The sequence below is a fragment of the Dromiciops gliroides genome, chromosome 3 (genome assembly GCF_019393635.1).
Source record: "Dromiciops gliroides isolate mDroGli1 chromosome 3, mDroGli1.pri, whole genome shotgun sequence".
NCBI classification, from domain to species: Eukaryota; Metazoa; Chordata; class Mammalia; order Microbiotheria; family Microbiotheriidae; genus Dromiciops; species Dromiciops gliroides.
Window position 1 is genome coordinate 519,681,440 of NC_057863.1, and position 21,047 is coordinate 519,702,486.

The 21,047-nt window shown below is 37.0% G+C and overlaps 1 protein-coding gene and 1 non-coding gene across 2 annotated transcripts in view; one reads left to right on the plus strand and one right to left on the minus strand.

Annotated features, from left to right (window-relative positions):
- The window catches only part of CNTN5 (contactin 5), a 1,623,595-nt gene that overhangs the window by 1,582,949 nt on the left and 19,599 nt on the right, over positions 1–21,047 (plus strand). Inside the window, 2 exon segments of the mRNA XM_043997073.1 lie at positions 12,436–12,625; positions 13,070–13,182. Of these exon segments, the coding sequence (XP_043853008.1) occupies positions 12,436–12,625; positions 13,070–13,182 (303 nt within the window).
- Positions 16,044–16,150, minus strand: LOC122752283. Its single transcript, XR_006356056.1, has one exon. It is a non-coding gene; the product is annotated as a U6 spliceosomal RNA (small nuclear RNA).

Sequence of the window (21,047 nt, forward strand, 5' to 3'; positions counted from 1 at the left end):
AGGAGGTTAAAAAAAAATTGCAGACGATCAAAGATACAAGAGCTTAGAAATCATATTTCTATAAACTATCAAGGAATACTGCCCAGTATCTTAGATCTAGAGGGTAAAATAGAAATTGAAAGAATTCATCAATCATCTCCTAAAAGAGATGTCAAAAATTAAAACTTCTAGGAATATTATAGCCAAATTATAGTGCTCCCAGATCAAAGAGAAAATATTACAAGCATCCAAAAAAAATTTCAAATATCATGGAACTAGAGCTAGGATCACATAAGATTTAGCAGATTCCATGTACAAGGAACAGAGGTTTGGAATATGTTATTTTGGAAGGAATAGGAAATAGGATTACAACTCAGAACAACCTACCCAGGACTGAGAAGAATTCTTCAGGGAGGAAAATGCATATTTAATGAAATTGAGGACTTTCTAGAATTCCTGATGAAAAACCAGAGCTGAATAGAAAATTTGACTTTCAAATACAAGACTCAGAGAAGCATAAAAAGGTAAACAGGAAAAATACATCATAAGGACTCATAAAGTTAAGCTGTTTACTTTCCTATATGGGAAAATAACATATATAACTCTAAAAGGCTTATAATTATTGGGCAGTTAGAAGTCTACATAGACAGATGGAATGGGTATGAGTTAATTATATTAGGAATGATCAAAAAAAAAATGACGGAACAAAAAAAGAGACATGCACTAGGGAAAGGGAAAGGGAGAAGTAGAATGGGGAAATGTTCTCACATAAAAGAAGTATGCAAGAAAAAGCTTCCATAGTGGAGGTGAAAATAGGGGAGGGGGGGGGCAGCTAGGTGGTGCAGTGGATAAAAGCACTGGCCCTGGATTCAGGAGGACCTGAGTTCAAGCCAACCTCAGATACTTGACACTTACTAGCTGTGTGGACCCTGGGCAAGTCACTTAACCCCTCATTACCCCACCAAAAAAAAAAAAGTAGAAAATGGGGCGGGGTGGAGGAGGCAAGTAATAATTTAATCTTACTCTCATCAGAATTGATTCAAAGAGGGAGGGGTGTGTGTGTGTGTGTATATAGACACACTCAATTCGGCATAGAACTCTATCTTACCACTTAGGGAAATAGGAAGGGAGGGGATAAAAGCTAGGGGGTATGGTTGATAAAAGGGAAGGTAGAATAAAGGAGGCAATAGAATCAAAACCGATTTTGAGGAAGGACAGGATAAAGAGAGAAAAGGATAAACAAAAGAAAATGGAAGCAAGGGAAATACATGGCTAGTAATCATAATGGTGAATGGGAATGGGACAAGCTCACCCATAAAACAGAAGCAGATAGCAGAATATATTAGAAACCAGAATCCAAAAATATGTTGTTTACAAGAGACATACTTGAAACAGAAAGACAAACAGTTAAAGGGTTGAAACAGAATCTATTATGCTTCAGCTAAAATTAAAAAGCTTCAGCTTGTCAGAGGCAGCAATCCTGATCTCAGACAAAGCAAAAGAAAAAATATACCTAATTAAAAGAGATAATGAAGGAAACAACATTTTGCTAAAAGGTACCAAGACAATGAAGTACTATCAAACATTTTATAGCAAGTTTCTCTGATAAAGCCCTCATTTTTCAAATATATAGGGAACTGAGTGAAATTTGATAAAAAAAAAAAATAAGAGCCATTTCCCAACTGATAAATGTTCAAGGGGTTATGAACAAGCAATGTTCAAAAGAAATTAAAATTATGTATTGTCATATGAAAAAATCCTCTAAATCACTATTGATTAGAGAAATGCACATTAAAACAACTCTGAGATACCAGCTCACACCTACCAGAAATGACAAAAACTGGAATAGATGAAATAAAATAGATACACTAATAAACTGTTGGTGGAGTTTAATGGGTCCAATCATTCTGGAAAACAATGTGGAACTGGGGAATGGCTAAACAAACTAGTATATAATTGTGATGGAATACTAATGTGCTATAAGAAATACAAGCAGGATGATTTCAGAAAAAAGCATGGCAAGATCTATATGAATGATGCAGAGTGAAGTAAGAACTAGGAGATCATTGTGTACAGTAATAGCAATTGTTGTAATGAGAATCAACTGGAAAAGACTGGGCTACTCTAATCAATGCAGTGATCCAAGGAAAATTCCAAAGCACTCATGATGAAAATAATGCTATTACCAAGAAAGAACTGATGAACTCTGAGTGTAAATTGAAGTATATTTCTTTACTTTTATTTTTTTGCCTTTTTCACAAAATGACTAATATAGAAAATGTTTTGCATAATTTCACATATACAACTGATATGTTGCTTTTCTTCTCAGTGGGTCAGAGCAGGGTGGGAGAGAGGAAGATAATTTGGAATTCACAATTTAAAAAAATAAAAGTACTAAAAAACTTTAAAACTACAACAAAATATTCCAGTAGATGTGAAATCAAAGGCAACTCATACCTCTGAGTCTTAGTTTCCTCAACTGTACAATGAGGATAATTTCTGTAGTATTGATACCACAGGGTTACTGGGAGGATTAAATGAAATATTGAAAATAGAACAGTATATTAACCTTATATTATTATATAGATGTCAGGGGTTCTTGCTCTAATTCTTTGAGAGTTACTAAATCTATTTTAATGTTGTGGGTATCTTTTGTCTCTTTTATCTATGCAGTGTCTCTAATTCTGGTAACGTACCAATAAGAAGAATTTAGCAAAAGAAGAAAAACTCTTTATTAGATGTTAACTTTTCAATATCACAATTTCAATTTTGCCACTAGAATAATGTCACAATGACAGCCAATTATATGGTCTTTCCATTTTCTGGCCTTTTTTGTAACCATATTATTAACTATATATATATATATTTTTTTTTTTTTTTTACTTTTTGATGGCCTGGACTCATGTCAACAGTAAGTGACAAGGTATCTTTTTAGCAATGGACAAGTCAACAGCAATATCCCAGTTTCAATCTTAGACTTGTTAGCACTTACTATTGAGGTGTAATAAAAGACAAAACAACTTGTTCCATTTTTCCACTGTCATCACTTAAAAGGCTGCCCTAACAGCTCTGTTTCTCAGGTTTTGTGTAAAGTTTGCAGGTGTTCATTTTGTACTTTCCAAAGTACATCTTCCTTGGAACACCATTTTACATGTCACTGGAGCTATGTCTGTCAATTGATTGTCATCAACATGCAACCAGTTTTATTTAGGGAAATAAAACAAGTCCTAATGAAGATTTTTTAAAAACAAAACGGAGACTGGGAAAGAAGAAGAAAGGAGATGATCACTGAATTTTGCTCTTTGAACTGAAAAATCAGGGGTTGAAAACATAAAAACCCAATGAATATCCTAGTTTCTCTCCCACAATAACTCATGATCTCCCAGGGAGCATTTTTTTAAAATTGTGTCTGTGTTTTAGAGAAGCTCAGATAGAAATTAAAAGGGAAAAAATAAATATAGGCAGAAAAACCAAAAGGCCTAGAACAAAGCCTGTTTTATTTTTCCATATGGTGTGTGGATAACAGCTGTTTTACAAAATCACTTTGTTTTCCACTGTAGCTATATAAAAGCTTAAATATCAAAAGCTAAACTAGTAAGAAGATGGGATAAGATGCCAGTTTTATCCTTTCCCTTCTGAGAGGCTATGGATTCTCATTTAAATCAGATGGCTATTATGTTATTTTCATTAGATTTACTTCATGGGTTATTTTCATATGATTATGAAGCTAACCGAAATGATTTCAGCTTTTCAGAGATCAGCTCATCATACTAAAAGTTGAGGGACTACCGTTTTTAGAGTCGTTTATCTCTGAAAGATTATTAACTATTCATCCCCTTGTCCTGTCAGGAATCTCTCCTTAGTGTTCTCAGACAAGTATGCCTAAGTGAATTGGATTTTTATTTCACATGTGGAAAAAGATATATTGCTATTTCCTTAGCCAAACCACTGTTTTTCTTTCCCAAAATTTTAAATATGTCACATCATTGTCACCTGTTTTATTGCAGTCGAGTCTTCCTTAAGTACCTGACCAGAACCATGAACAGATTAATGTTTGTTTATCATTTCAGCAGTATCCCCAACCTTGTTCAAGTCATAAATGACTGTAAATTTACTAGAATATACTTTCTTAAATGGAATCTTTCAGTCATTGCCATAGGTATGAATGAAAGAACCATGTATGTACCTTAGAAGAGCATTCTCAGTGGTCGTGCCACCTACCTGCCCCCAGTGATGTATTTCAAAGTAAAGTTGATGTTAAAACAAAAGACATGGGGGCAGGTAGGTGGTGTGGCAGATAAAGCACTGACCCTGGATTCAGGAGGACCTGAGTTCAAATCCAGTCTCAGACACTTGACATTTACTAGCTGTGTGACCCTGGGCAAGTAACTAAACCATCATTGCCCTGCCAAAAAAAAGACATAAAATTTTTTATAAAAACCAAGAGTTAGGAGGCATGGATTTTAGTATGTTTTTACTTCTCTGAGGTTCCATTTCCTCATCTGTGAAATGCATATAATAATACATACTTCACCTGCCTACATCATAGTTTTGTTGTGAGAATAAAATTAAATGATGTACAATTAAAAATTCTATATGGATGACAGGAAATGGTATCATTCTGGAAAACATACTAAATTAAAACTAATATTTTTATTAAATATTCCTTGGCCTGATCACGTAAGAAATTAAAAAATACTAAAGCAAACTGCTATAATTATTATTTCAGTTCCAAAGAAGTTGGCTGTTTTCATGCAGATGAATACTTAACATTTGAAAACAAAAAACAAAAGAAAAAAGTAAAAGGAAGTTTGAAAGAAAGGAGACATGCTGGGTTGCATCAGAAGACTAATTGCTCATTTACTCTGAGAAACATTATTAAAATGAAGTGACCATGGTGTATAAGAAATAAGGTCCTGTAATTTTTTCTAAATCTCGCCTTATGTTAAAACAAAATCTGAAATTGTCTATAAGGGGCTGTAGCTCCTTTAAAAAGCAATTACTGTCAGTAGCAGCCAGTTGATTGACAGTCAAGGTTGCTTATAGCAGAAGCAAAAGGGGAGTAAATGGTTCCTTTAGTGTCTTAAATTGGCCTGTGGCAGAAAAAACAGGGAGGTCCTAGGGTGACTCCTTCCATGTAGTAAATCAGCAGATCCCAAGGTAGGGGAATACAAGGGAGACATGTTGCAGATGTGATGGAGACTCACATTTCCTCCTCATTCCCAGTCCTGTTCTGACTGAACAGAAGTTCAGCAAGAGACCAATAGTGGAGTCTGCTTTGGATTTTTTAATACCTGGGAGGAACTTTAAAGATCATTTGGTCCAGTCTCTCATTTTGCAGATGAGGCCACTGAGAACAAAAGATGTTAAGTGACTTGCAGGTCCATAGTCAGTGATGAAGCTGGGATAGAAATGAAAGACTCCCAGATCCTGGGTTAGGGCTGCCTTTGATTATGATAGAACTTGAGAATGCACATAACCGACCCCTTTGGGAAAGAAAAAGGGCAGTAGTAAATGTCTTTTGTTTGTTTGTTTGTTTGTTTTTGTGAGGCAGTTGGGGTTAAGTGACTTGCCAGGGTCACACAGCTAATAAGTGTTATGTGTCTGAGGCCGGATTTGAACTCAGGTACTCCTGACTCCAGGGCCAGTGCTCTATCCACTGCGCCACCTAGCTGCCCCAGTAAATGTCTTTTTAAACACCATCCCCCCCACCTCAAAAGTTAGACAACTGTCTCTAACAGTTGTAGCTTCCATTAATAACAACCTATTATGGGGAACCAGTATGATATCATGGAGGGGAGCATTGTGCTAAGAATCAGAAGATGTGGGTTCAAGCTCTGTCTCTGTCACTACTACATCTGTTACATTTAACCTATCTGGGTTCTCATTTTGCTTATCTATGAGAACATGGGCATATCTGGCAGCTAGGTGGCATGGTTTACAGACACACACATATATCTATATCTATATCTATACCTATATCTACATAGATATAGATATATATACACATACAACACACACGTACATGCACATACATTTACATACGTAAAAGGAAGGTACACTAATAGCTAGGGAAATCAAGAAAGACCATGACCAGAAACTAGAAGTAAGCATGATAAGCAGCCATTTATGTTAGAGAATGTGGAATACAACAGAAAATTCTATATTATTTTATAAATTCACATACAGTATTTAAATCCCTAGAATATTATATTCTTCATCGTGCTTATTTAATTTATTTTGGGCAGCTAGATGGCACAGTGGGTAGAGTGCCAGGCCTGGAGTCAGGAAGACTCATGTTCCAGGCACTTACTTAATCCTGTTTGCTTCAATTTCCTCATCTGTAAAAATGAATTGGAGAAAGGAATGGCAAAGCACTCTACTAATTTTGCTGCAAGAAAATCCCAAAATGGGGTCACAGAGAGTTGGGGAAACAACGTGAAACAATTTATTCGTTTTAAGATGCTTATCATGTAAGATAAATTAACATGGAGTCAGGAAAGAGTTTCAAACCTGCTTCCAATTCTTACTAGTTGTATGACATCCTCTCTCAGACTTCAGTTTTCTCATCTATAAAATGAGATGATGCACAAAAAGTCTTTTGAAAACTTTAAACTTTATTAAATGTTATTACTATTATTAATTATGTTACAATGAAGGCTTAAAGCCTCCAGTGGGCAATAATATACAGGAAGGCGTAATTTGCAAACATTTCTTACAGGCACACAAATAAATGCCTTGCCCTGGCCGAGTCTAGTTAGTTATAACATGTCCCTCCTGGTGGACTTGGGGTGATTGTTGATGTAATTAAAGCCCTTGTCTTTGCTTAGTTTTCTGTACATAAGGAGGCAAGTCCCATTTCCCTGGTTACAGAAGTTATATGAATGGTTATAAAGTACAGTATCTTTACCCTTAAGTAAGTTTTAAAGTTCCACTGGGTTATAGCAGCAGTTGAATTTCAAAGCTACTATGATTATAGGTCCCCAGGTAAATCTTATTCTATTCATTTCCAATGGAGGTAAGACCACACTGTCATGGATTACAGTAATGGCCTGAGACATTGTGATAAAGTCATTGTCAACCTTCTTTTTATTTTATTTCAAATTAAGATTAAAATAATGGTGTTTTTTTAAATAAATTACTTCTCTTCATATCAAAGGAAAAGGATATTATTATAATACTGTATCCATTAAGAAGTCTAGAAAGTCATTTCTCATCTTCCACACCCCACTCACTTTGGAGCATGGTCCTTCCAGAGATGTTCATGTTATCTCTGTTTTACATGAATGCTGTAAGGATCTTGCACTCTTGTTTGCACGTGGAGTTACCTCTATCAACTTATAAGCAGTTTATGATTTAATAGATAATTTCTAGGGGAAATTCTTGGAATCCTAGAGATTAAGTGCTTTGTCCAGGATTACATAGCTAAAAAATATTAGAGGTTGGATTTAAACTCAGATCATTTTGATTCTAAGACTAGCATGTTACCTCTCTATGCCATGTTGCTTTCACATTTTCACTGCACCAAAGGATAAATCACTCTAGAGGTCATCATCTCAAATTAGAATTTCCTTTTCTTTGTGGACTAATATCATTGTATCAGGGTAGAAAAATAACTATTTTTTAGGCTGAGTTTCCACAAGCTCTTGATAGGTCTACTCCTGAAAGTATGCATTTTAATCTTCTAATTAAAAAGGAAATCCTTTTTTTAATCATGAACGTTACAATTCATGCACATTAATACATAAAATATACTCCCATAGAGTGTTTCTCCCTCTAGATGTTATTCACATAGGATATCCTGGGTGAAAAGATAGGAATGAACCCTAAAAATCGAAATAAGAAACCCCATTCTAGTTCTAGCCCTTTTCAGGTATTATTCTTCTTTGTACAGTAGTGACATCTCTGGGATAAATAAATATAAGCACCTTCAATAAATTAATTATCTTCAACATGCTTTTCTTCCTCCACTGTAAACTGTTTTTATCTCAACTCCCCTAACCTCATGTTCAACAGTCTCACCAATATTAAAAAGAATGACTAAGCATTGTTTATTTACCTATTTTGATTTTTAAAAAATTTTACCATTCAGAATATGATTATCTCTAGGGCACAAAACAATTATAATACATGAAACATCATATTGATATATGCCAGCAAATATGAATCATGAAGTGCAAATTGAATACTTGTGCCTAGCATAGCATTCAGGTCTGGAGACTGGGGTTCTGCCAAACTCAAACATGCAAGGAATGCCCTCGCTAATAAAATGCCCTGTCTTCAAATGATGATCATATTTTCAAGTCCTCAGCGAGAGATCCTGTCTGATCTTAGATGTTATATGAGGAGAAAAGCTAGAACAGAGGTAATTTGTGATTCCAGTTTATTAGGATTAAATAGTCCCAAAGTGTGCTGAGCTAAGTACTGGGAATACAAAGAAAAAGCAAAAACAATCCTTGCCCTCAAGGAGTTTATTTTCCAATGATCCTGGAATATCTTCAAGGTCAGGTTGGCTGTATATAAAGTTCACTAGAGTAATTTAACTGAAAGGGCAGAAACTATGCATGGCGAGGATGAGTTCTTTAGAAAGAAAAGACTATATGAATTATATAGGTTACAGGACATAGGACTTATATAAATTATTGGTAGTATAATACCCTGTCTTTAGGGGAGGGGAAGGAAGATTGCTTGTTATTATTATTTATTTAATCTCCCAAAATGGTAAATTTCCTTACAGGGGAAGGAAGGAATTGCTCAATTTTGAAACCAGAAATGTAAACATTAACCTTCCTCCCCAACCACCAGAGGAGGAATAAGGACCCACAAAGATGACTCAACAACTAGAATACAGATGGATAGATAGAAAACAGCTGAACAACAATGAAAAGATGTCCTTTGCTATTGTCCCCAGGGTATATGTTTCCTCAGCTATACCAATAACCTAGGGAGCAAGAAAGGAATTTGTTGAGGGTCACAATGAGGCACATGTTTGAACAGAAAGAGGAAACAGTATAAAAAAGCGCCCATTCTAAGAAGAAGCTCAGTTCACATATTAAGGAACTTGGGACTTTTTCCCTATAGAAGATTTAGTAGGAACATGCTATGTTTCAAACAAACTAGATTTTTTTCTCTTTGTTACACAACATTCCTTCTCCTGTCTGGCGCCTTCCCCTGAGAACTGGGAATCTACTCCCCAGTTCTCTCATGAAAATCATTGCTTTCTTTAAGACTTGGCGAACTCCTCCTACACAAGCACATCCTGATCCGCTCTGTTACTAGTGGCCCTTCCACTGGAATTTACTTTATATTTTGCTTTGGTGGGGGGAGGAGAATGGGATAAGAGCATTTCTGTTACTTCATTGGTGTAAGTAAACTCTCTTTAGCAATAGGCAACTCTCGTGATTTCTAGTCTAAGGAAATTGCCTGGGGAAAAGAAATTAGGGGATTTGATGAAGATCTCAAAGGGATCTTCAGTATTATATCATAGACTAGACAATTCCAAGGGTGGATCTCTATTAAAAAAACAAAAACAATACCTTAGTTCATCATTTAGCACTGAAGTAGAAGTTTCTCCTTTTTCATTCTGTCATGATACAAAGAGAAATGGTTTGTAGATTCTAGAGGTTTTGCCCTGGGTTTTCTCTCCTGCAACCTGGATTTTTATCCCACAGAAAAATCAGATACTAGAAAACATTTTTCTTTAGCTTAAGAGGCTTAGATTTATAGTGATTAATAATTATATTAAATGTTCAATATTAAAAGAAGGCCAGGAGGCAAGAGTTTATTTATAGCTAAATATAGACTGTTGAAGATTATATTTAATCATGCTCTAGCTATCCCAAATATATATTTAATTATTTTCCAGATACCTTGACCCATTTAAAAATAAATAAATAAGCAACAGAGGAAATAGAGCATGCCACTGAGGAAAGAAATAATGTTTTTGTTTCGGGACTAAGTGAATTCTGATACTGCCCAACAGTTATGAGTTCACTTTTGGTCCAAATTCTTTCATAGTTAAAGATTTTCCTAAAAATCAATGAACTTCAATGAAGAAAGCTATTCTCCTAGTATGTGATTTTTTTATGTATCTTTATGTGCCTATTTACTTCATGGTTTTTCACACTTTAGAACGTAAAGCTTCTTGTGAACAGTGAGTATTTTATTTTTGTTTTTTCTTTATATCCCCAGAACTTGGGCATTACCTACCACACTGTAAGTCCTTAATAAATTTGCTTGCTGGTTGAGTGGACTGGCCTAATTGTATCCCCCTTCTATTGAAAATGGTAATAGGATTGAGATATATTCAGGCACTTAACAAGCAAGCATTTTTAGTGGCCTGTGGGAGAAACAGATAAATAAAATAATCCCTAAAGAAAGTGTCATAATCTAGGAAAGGATTTGATACACATTCTGTGAGAATATGAAGAAATGAAAAATCAAGGGAGGTTTAATGAAGTAGGTGAATTGGAGTTAACCCTTAAAAGGATAAGAAGAGGGGCAACTAGTGGCTCAGTGGATATAGGCACCGGCCCTGGATTCAGGAGGACCTGGATTATAAATCTGGCTCAGACTCTTGATACTTACTAGCAGTGTGGCCCGGGTAAATCACTTAACTCTCTGTGCCCCTCAAAAAAAAAAATTTCAAAAAATGGGAAATGGCCAACAGGGTATTCCAAGTATAGGAGAGATTATCAACAAATGCATGAAAGCAATAAAGGCATGGGGTATATTTGGGGAATGGGGAGCAGAGATAAATTTGGCTGAAGCATAAAATATGTTAATGAGAGTTGATAATTTGGGGGAAAGGACATTGTGGCCAGATTATGAAGAAACTTTTAGTGGGACTAGATAAAGACTGTGTACTTTAAGTAGAAAAAATGACAACCATGGAAGGTTTTTGAGCAGAGGAATGACCTCCTTAGAAAAGGGAATGTATGCAAGTTCTATAAATCAAGGATGTTTTTGTGATTGCTACACTATCAATCAAATCAGAAGGAATTATAAGAATGGAAACACCTTCTTGTCATTCACAAAGTTCTTTAAGGCTTGCAAAGCATTTTCCTCATGACAATCCTAGGAGAAAGAGACTACAAGTATTATTATTATTCCCATTTTAAAGATGAGGAAACTGAGACTTAGAGAAGGTAAATGCCTTGCAAAAATCATACAGCTAGTGTCAGAGTCTGGATTAGAAATCAGCTCTTCACTAGACATCTCATCCTCCAGCAGGACAAAAGAAGAAAAGATAGGAATTGAAGGTGACTTAGAAGGCTTGAATCTAGGACTGAATCAGTGATTCAAGATGGAGTCAGGGGGAGGAAGAAGTTGGGAGTCTGGGAGAATGGAATTGAATAGTTTGAGTTTAGACATGAATTTGAGTTGCCTTTGCCTCCCTGAAAGTTGAAGAAATGTGAGTTATTCTTTAGAACTTCCAAGTGGAACTGTCCAGCAGGTACCTGGGAAAAGCAGGTCTTAGTTCAAGAGAGAGGTCAGCGCTCTCAATTTAGCCTTGGGAGTCATTCACATATGAATTAGGTTGTCTCATTTGCTTGGGTTAGGTTCAGTGGCTTTGGCAGGTCAGCCAGAAAATAATTTCTCTTTTATGAGGTATACTTTTTTGTCTGAACAAGGAGAAGACTTTGTTCATTAGAGACCAGTAATTTGGTATCACAAAAAAGAGCAAATTTAGTACATCACCAGCAATCAAAACCGTGTTTCCCCAGAGAGGTCATCTTGACTTGGGGTAAGAAATAGAACATGGTGCTTATGACAAATTGTGCTTGACAGTAAACATGTTCCAGAAGACTAGCAAGTAAATATCCTTCCTTTTTCTACTGGGTAAGCAATGCTATTTCTATAAGACCAACCCACTACAGGGTGTCCTAAGGTATTCTGTCAGCTCTTATTATTCTGACACGATTTGGGGGACTGTTCTTTGTCAGAGCCTGAAAAGGAAACATTGCATATGTCCCTTTCCCAGGCTGATTCATTCAAAGTTTCTTGACTTTGTGTGGTAAATGGTCCCCAATGAACTATGAGAGGTGAGTTTGCCTTGAGTTTCTTTGAAATCCTTTTGATTTCCTGTCAGCATTTATCCTTTCCTGTTCCACATAGCTGGTCCCAGCATTTCATGCCAGCAGGCTACTGGGCAGTATATTGCATTGATCTGCTCAGTACTCATGTGACATAATGACTCCCCACATGTGTTAAAGAGAGGCAGGTATGCAAGCTGCTGGAAAGGAAAAGCAAAAGTTATGATTTCAATGATTTTTCTCAGGGTATGGTGTGGGGGGGGGCGGGTGTGTGTGTGTGTGTGTGTGTGTGTGTGTGTGTGTGTAGTGACAGAAGAGATTTTGCAATCTATGGATATTCAGCAATGTCTAAGAAAGGTGCAAGCCCTCCCAAGCAGAGGGTAAATGTTGTAAATTAATCTGTCTCATGATTTGTCAACAGGTGGGTTACTGGAAAGATATGGAGCAAGAAGAAGCTGCTGAAACAGTCAAAACTGGGGGAAACGAGTCATCCATCATTCTGACGGGATTAGAAGGAAATACATTGTATCATCTGACAGTGAGGGCTTACAATGGTGCTGGATACGGACCACCTAGCAGTGAAGTGCGGGCAGCCACCAAGAAATCCGTAAGTGACCCTGGCTGCCCTTTGTCTCTTCCAAAAAAGGGAAAACATCTTCAGCAGTTTCTGATTCCACATGGGCTACATACTAAATAGGGTTGGAGGGTCATTTTGATTCATAGTCTTGCCTCAATGCTTAGATCTGAATTCCAAAAGAAAAAGCAGGAAATTTTGTATCACAATAGACAAAGGGTTCATCTTCCTGTGAAACAAGGAAAAGGCGGTTTTTGACACAGAAGGGAGATAAAAGGATCAGGTTCATAAGCTCAGGCAGAGTAGCTATTAAAATGACACTCCTGGAGCAAAAAAAACCCCCACCTTACCAACTCCAGCTGGAAAGAAGCCTATAATGTCAGCCAACCATAAGCACAACTAAACATTGAAATACCAAAATTAAAATGAGAAAATGTGTTTAAATGTATCCTGTCAACTTACCTTTACTTTTATTTTTCAGCTCCTAGCCAAGCACCAAGCAACATTATGTGGGAGCAGCAAGGCTCCCAGGTTTCTCTTGGTTGGGAACCTGTCAAACCATTAGCAAATGAATCAGAAGTAGTGGGATACAAGGTTAGTGTTTCTCTATTCTCCTGTGAGATTATTTTCCTAAATGTTTCTTTTATTTCAACCTTAGTTTTCACAAATAGTCCAAGCTTTTCTTCTTTCTCAGCCTTTTTCAAATTATGTATGTGAAAGGTATCTTTCCCTCAAGCAGGGAAGTCAATAATATCCAAATCAACTTTCCTGAGTATATCATGGAAGGTGGTTGGGTCAGCAGTAGACAACAAAGCAAAAGCTGCCTCATCCTGGAAGGAAGAAGAAATATGAGATACATCTTCAAGACCAGTGAATCATGATCACTAGTTACTGGGATGCTATAGCAATAAGCAAATAATGGCAGCATGTATCATTCAGACATGATATGGGTTCATTTCAACAAAATTGTTACTGCCTTTGTGATTTTATAGAAGAGCCAATTTAAACAGGGACAGGTGTCCCCAAAATTGGTGGGACTGTTCATGACAGAAAGACTTGCAGGGCTTGGGTTTGTCTTCATCATTTCATATACAAAAATAATTCCCATTAGTAGCACATTTTCATATACAGTCATCTCAAGTACCAGTATTGACCATCTATAAACATAAACATGTTTACAAATTTCTCCTTGGACTACTTCTAACTAAAAACCTGTAACTTCTGTTGAGCATACATACCTACATACATATATACATACATAAGTTGTATGGAGAGAGGGGGAAAGGAGGGAAGAGAGAGAGAGGGGAAAGAGAAGAGAGAGAGAGAGAGAGAGAGGAGAGAGGAGGGAGAGGAGAGGAGAGGGAGAGGGAGAAGGGAGAGAGAGAGAGAGAGAGAGAGAGGAGTGAGAGAGAGAAGAGAGAGGAGAGAGTGAGAGAGAGAGAGAGAGGGAGAGGGAGAGGGAGAGGGAGAGAGAATTCAGCGGAAAGCATTCAAAATTCATTTTTTTTATAGTGCCTGGCCATTAGTAAGATGATCATGCCTTAAAAGTCAATGCTGTAGCATCAGTTTAATATTGCTTATCATAGGATTTATAAAAGTGTTAGTGAATCCATCATCATAAAAATCTTTGACAATTTTTTATTAGACAGAAGCATGAGTACAGGGACTCCACTGTGTTAAACTATCACACAGTATAATGCAGCAATTTGGCTCTAAGGACTGAAATTTTAAGGACTAATTTCTGAAGGAACATCTTTTGGGTATTCATTCAATATAGATTCTTCATGTCTCAGAATTAAACTAGAACAATAAATTTCATTGGTTTTCTATCACTTTCAGGATCACATATAAAAATCCACTGTTGGGATTATAAGCCTTTAATAACCTCCCCGCCACACACACATTTCCAGTCTTCTCATCCTATATACTTCCCCTGAGCACTCATACTCAGTTACCCAGTAACACTTGCTTCCTTACTAGTCCTTGACAAGACTGTCAATCTTCAGACACCAGGCATTTTCATTGGTTCCATTGATTGGAAAGTTCTCCTTCCTCAGATTACTTCTGGGCTTTCCCTCATTTCCTTTAAGTTCCATCTAAAGCCTACCTCCACAAGAAGGCATTCTTAATTCCTTGCCTTTCAGATGTTGCTTCTTTCCAGGATAGAAGAAATTCCCTTTGTTTTTAGCTTGTACATAATACTTGTTTGCATATTGTCTTCCCTTAGACTGGAGCTCTGTTGAGAGTATAGAATGTCTTTTACCTTCTTTAAATGCTTAACACACAGGGACAGTTCTTGTAACATAGAAGAAATGTAATAAAATTTATTGATTGACTGACTCAAGTCTTCCCCTGAGCCCAGAATGGGGAGGTTCAAGTGAAAGAGCATCAGATATGGAGTTAGGAATTCTCAGTTTGAATTTCAGACACTGACAACTGTAATGACCTTGAGAAAATATTATTTTAACCTCCCAGGGTCCAAGTTTCCCTATCTATAAAATGAGAGGGTTGGACTTTCTGACTTCTAAGGTCTCTTTCATCTCTAAATCTCTGATCTAAACACACCCATTTCTTTCACTTTAGGATAGAAATACAAGGTATCCTCAGAACTCATCTCCTTCAGCTCTCAATCCTTTCTCTTTCCATGGATTTCTTCATCCCTAAAAAATATTCATGGATAAACATTCCCTCCAAACCAGTATATTCTGTAAAATTAAGGGGAGCAGGGGGAAGCTAGGTGGCACAGTGGATAAAGCACCGGCCCTGGATTCAGCAGGACCTGAGTTCAAATTTGGCCTCAGACACTTGATATTCACCAGCCGTGGGACCCTGGGCAAGTCACTTAACCCTCATTACCCCACAAAAAAAAATAATAAGGGGAGCAATTTGATTAAAATATTTTCATTCCATCATGTGTACAACCTAAAGACTCAGTTACCTAGGACTATTAGATACTTCCCTCACTGGAGAACTATGAGGTGGGGGGTAGCAAAGTGTGAAGAACTTACTAATTAAAGAGTCACAAATTCAGATATAGAAATCTGGGGATCTTAAGTAATAATATCAAGGATAGAGAAAACAGATAGCAATCCAGATTTCTTACTTCTAGATGATAGTGAGAAGAGTAATAAATTTCAAGGCATAGAACAAAGCTGCTCTAAGTGGATTAAACTTTTTCTTCTTTTTTGCCAAGATTGAGAAGATGTATAAAGGCAATAAACCAATCTTGAATTAATCAATAAAAGAAATAGGAAGCTTTAGCTATACAAGATAAACCAACAATTCGAAATGTATCAGTTTATCTTATCTTAAACAAGACTGTTATCCCAAAGTTTGCATTCTTATCTGGATTAAGAAGGGATAAAGGGTTCCAAAAACTGTACTGGCACAAGTAATCAATGGAATAAAAATAAAATAAGCAAAAACAGAAATTCTTCTAAATAAATATTCTTTTAAAAAAAATGTAATAATTCACAAATTCTCATGTCATCCTTGTGCAGTGGGCCATGCTAATCTCTGTATCTACTCCAAATTTAGTATATATGCCTGCTGAAGTGAGCACCCTAAAGAACTCTTAAGAGACAAAGGGATTCTGGCATTTTCTTTGTTTCATAATGCAGATCTATTTCCTAGGAAAGGTCAAAAAAAATCGTGGGAGAAAGGTTTCTACACCCATTTAAGATGAGTAGGTTTCCATTTAATTTCACTGGGTCATTTCCCTAAAAGGCAATATTTCTCTTCCCTTTCTTAAATTTGTAGGCTATCTGGAGAGCCTTGGCTTCCTGCAATCTTATTAAAAATTCCACTTTTATCAGCAAGAACTCCCACACACACTCCGTCCTGCCAACAAGTAGCAACAGTTAGGAATGCAAATGGTATGCCTGGTGTGTAGAACATAGTCTCAGATTGCTTTTTCCCCAAACTAATAGTTTTTCATTTTTAGAAGCTGAATCACATTTGGCAATTTGCTGTGCATATTTATAATGTTCAGGTCAATTAATATTAAGTCCTATCCCTTATTGCTCTTTTTTGCATCTCCCAAATTAGAACCAACCTACATATTTTATTAATGCCATGCTTATAAATGATCATGAGGATAGAATAAGAGCATCAACTAAAAGTAGCTGATCTGATATATTTCATCCAAATAAATGCTTAACTTGATGAATACTCTGTTCTTGAGTATATTTCCCCATATAAGATCATGAGATTTCCTTATCCCATCCAAGGATGGGACAAGGAAAGAAGGGCTGCATCAAGATTCTTTACCAATACCAAGATAAATGGATATGCATATATAAATATTGTTATATCATTCTCTGGAGTTCCTACAGGAGGTAACCCTTCAAGCACATAATTTTTTTTAAAAAGCAGGGACAATGAGAGTTAAGCGACTTGCCCAGGGTCACACAGCTAGCAAGTGTCAAGTGTCCAAGACCGGATTTGAACTCAGGTCCTCTGAATCCAGGGCCACCTGCTTTATTCAGTGTGCCACCTAGATGCCCAAAGGCACATATTTTTGAAGAAAGATGTGTTGTTTGGTATGAATCTTTTCCTTAATAATTCTAAAAATTAACTGGTCCTCTTCTTTGTTCTGTAGAAGTTTGTCACTGCTGTAGAAGGAGGGCAGGGAAATCATCTTTACCAAACACTCCACCACAACCCCACACATTACACATCTTTTCTTCTGTGCACAGGCTCATGCCCAAATGAAGCAGGATACCTCCTGGCTTGTGTGAGAACATGTGCTTCTTGCTTTTAAAAAATCACTCTCTGTGACCCTTTTCTGGTATAACATTTCTTTGTTAGAAAAAGAAAACAGGTGATCAGAATCTGGAGCTAGTCCCTATGAATATCTCCCAGGAGAACAGTGCTCAGCTACTCCTGTCAATATTCGTTCTAGATTTTCCCCTGTACCTTTGGAAAATGCCTCCCAGAGTCCCATGTCTCCCATGCCTCCAAGGAGATGGCAGTAGAAAAAATAAACTTAACTCAATTCTCACATTTCTGTAATACTGATCTCACTGTCTCTGTCTCTCAGTTTCTTTCTAGCTCTGTGTATGTGTGTCTTCCTCTCTCTGCTTCTCTTTGTTTCTCTCTGAATATCTTTGCCTTTCCATATGTTTCTGTTTATCTCTGTCTTAGTCTCTGTCTGTCTGTCTGTTTTTCTGTCTTTCTCTCTCATACACACACACAGACACACATATACACACACTTTTATCATTGTTCTACGTTATTTTAAATATTACCCTATTTGTTACCTTTAGGATAAAATACAATCTTGTTGTTCTGGTGCTTAAGGCTTTGCATAATCTGATTGCAACTTACCTTTTTAGTCATATTACATACATCCCTTTATACACTCATGTTGCAGCCAAACTGAACTGCTCACTATCCCCCAATCCTGTCCTGCTATTTCCATTTCAGAGACCCTGCTCCATAACTGGAAAACAATCACTCCTCACCTCCACTTTCTCTTTCTTTGAGAAAACTCATGTGCCACTTCTTCCATGAAGCCCTTTCTAATATAACCAGTTGAAAGTAATCTCTCTCTCCTTGATTTTTTTTTATTAGAGCCCTTGGCCTCTAGTTCTCTCCTTCTCCCTCTGACTCTGGGATTATAGGATCATTATCTACACCTGGAAGGGAATTTCGATGTCCTGTAGTCCAAGCCCCTCATTTTACAGATGAGGAAACTAGGGGCAACAAATGTTAAATAACCAAGGACTCATAGATACCAAGTGAAAAAGCTTGGATTAGAACTCCAGTCCCATGTTGTTGTTGTTTGTCCTTCATTCTCAGAAAGGACCATGACATCAGGGTGATGTCATGACTTGAAATTAATTGGATTTAAGTGAGGGAGGGCTATGCAAAGTCACCAACCTCACTTTCTCCTACAGAGCCAACTAGGTCCAATGGCAAGATATTATCAGTAGGACTAGAGATGGCCCCAGATGTTTAAGGCAATTGGGGTTAAGTGACATGCCCAGGGTCACACAACTAGTGAGTGTCTGAAGTGAGATGTGAACTCCAATCCTCCCAACTTCAGAGCCACTGTTTTATAGGCTAGACCACCTAACAGCCCCAAGTCAAGTCTTCTGACTCCAAATTCAGTACTCACAAGTTCAGTGTTCTTTTTACAGTACTACTCAGCCTGTCTATGATTTATGATCTTTGCCCTTATTACAATGAGCCTTGTATTATATTTTTCTATCTATATTCAGTGCCCCTCTGGAACACTCCTGAGGTCAGAAACTATGGCATATTTTCATCTTTGTAGCTATCCCCAGTGCCTAGAATAAATAACACCTTGCCCATGCTAGGTGATTGCTAAATGTTTGCTGAATTGAATGTGTTGAAGTAGCAATATTGTAACAATCATTTTCAGATTAAACTTTCAAGAAGAGCGATGGTACATTTCTTTTTTTCTCTCCATTTTTATTGTAATTGAAAACAAGCCAGACAATCCATCAGAAAAATTCCCCTCATGCCCAAAGATAACTGTCATGTAAACCTGTCAATTTGTCTATGTTCAGATTTTTCAAAGACTTCCTTTGCCTGCCTTCTGTCAATAACTATTTTCAACAGGTCTTGATTTGTTCTTCAGTGTGAAATGCACTTCACGTACACTTATAGGACCACATTTGAATCCAGCTCTGCCCACTTAACACCTGCACAATTATAGGCAAGTTGCTTCATGTCTTCAGGCCTCAGATTCCTCCATTATTAAATGAGGGGGTAAAGGTGTCTGGTGGTGAACACTTATAATACTTACTATGGGAGAGGAAGAGATTGGTGAATGACTTGAGCTGGGGAGTTTTGAGCTGCAGAAGGGCTAAAACCAATCAGGTGTCCACACTGTTTAACACCAATATGGTGAACCTCTAAGAGTTTGGAGCCATCAGGCTACCCAAGAAGCTTAGAACTGGCCCAGATGGGAAACAAAATAGATCAAAGCTTCAGGGTAGATCAGTTTTGGGATCAGTGCATGAGTAATCATTGCATTTACAGCCTGTGCACAGTGGATAAAGCACCGCCTAAATCCGAGAGGACTGAGTTCAAATCCAGCCTCAGACACTTGACACTTACAGCTATGTGACCTTGGGCAAGTCACTTAACCGCATTGCCCCGCAACACAAAAATAAATAAATAAAAAATAAAGATATATAGAAAGATCGACAGACAGACCAGATGATAGATAGATAGATAGATAAAATGAAGGTTCTTATACCAGATCCTCTAAATTCCATTGTAGCTCTAAATCTATGATTTCTTTCCATAAGTCTCTTTCTCATCCTCTTTAAGACAGAAATTAGGAATTACTATTGTGTCCAAAGGCATTTTTAAAATTATAAACATTTTTATTTAAAGTTTTGAATTCCAAATTCTCTCTTTCCCCTCCCCCTTCCCTCAGGCAGTATACATGTGCAATTAATGTAAAACATTACCATATTAATCTTTTTGTACAAGAAAACTTGAATAAAAGAAAAAAATGAAAGAAAGTGAAAAATAGTATGTTTCAGTTTGGTTCAATCAATATCAGTTCTTTCTTTGGAGGTGGGTAGTATGCTTCATCATTAGTCCTTTGCAATTGTTTTGGATGACTGCATTGCTAAGAATAGTTAAGTCATTTACAATTCTTCATCAAATAATATTTGCTGTCACTTTGTACAACATTCTTCTGGTTCTGCCCTATTCACTATATATAGTTCACATAAGTTCCAAAAGACATTTTTTGAGTGACTATTAATTCCAAAGTTCATCACTTATCAGCTTGCTACTCACTGACTCTTTTTTTTGTGGGGCAATGGGGGTTAAGTGGCTGGCCCAGGGTCACACAGCTAGTAAGTGTCAAGTGTCTGAGGCCGGATTTGAACTCAGGTACTCCTGAATCCAGGGCCAGTGCTTTATCCACTGCCCACCTAGCCGCCCCCACTCATTGACTCTTAATTCCACTTCTCCTTGGATAAATTGTAAATGTTTATATTGTCACCTATTCTTATGATGCATTTATTCATGTGTTGTGGGGTTTTATGGGCATGTGTGTTTTTCCTGCCCTTGCCTTTTCTTCCAAAATTTCAGTTTGAGCCACAGTTGTCTTCAGTCCGAGATTTCACAGCAGTTTTCATGGAGCAGCATCAGTTATGCATTGGGTGCTGCATTTTTCTGTCATAAGAACTGAAATTTATTGAACCATAATTACACTGTCCTCTGAAACAGTCACTTCCATGCAACACTACTAGATTTGCATACTTCCTCATTCTTGCAAATGTGCTTTCTCATCCTCTTATTGTAGATCATCAAAATTCTAATTCTTTACCCAGCTGCTGTTCAGAAGATCAGAAACCCAACATTGTAACACTGATCATAGTTTAAACCAACTCCTCCCCTTCAGCAAAAATAACTACTAATGCTTCTTGTATGCTTAGAAGGTGGGGGAAGGTGTTTCCCATAGTTTA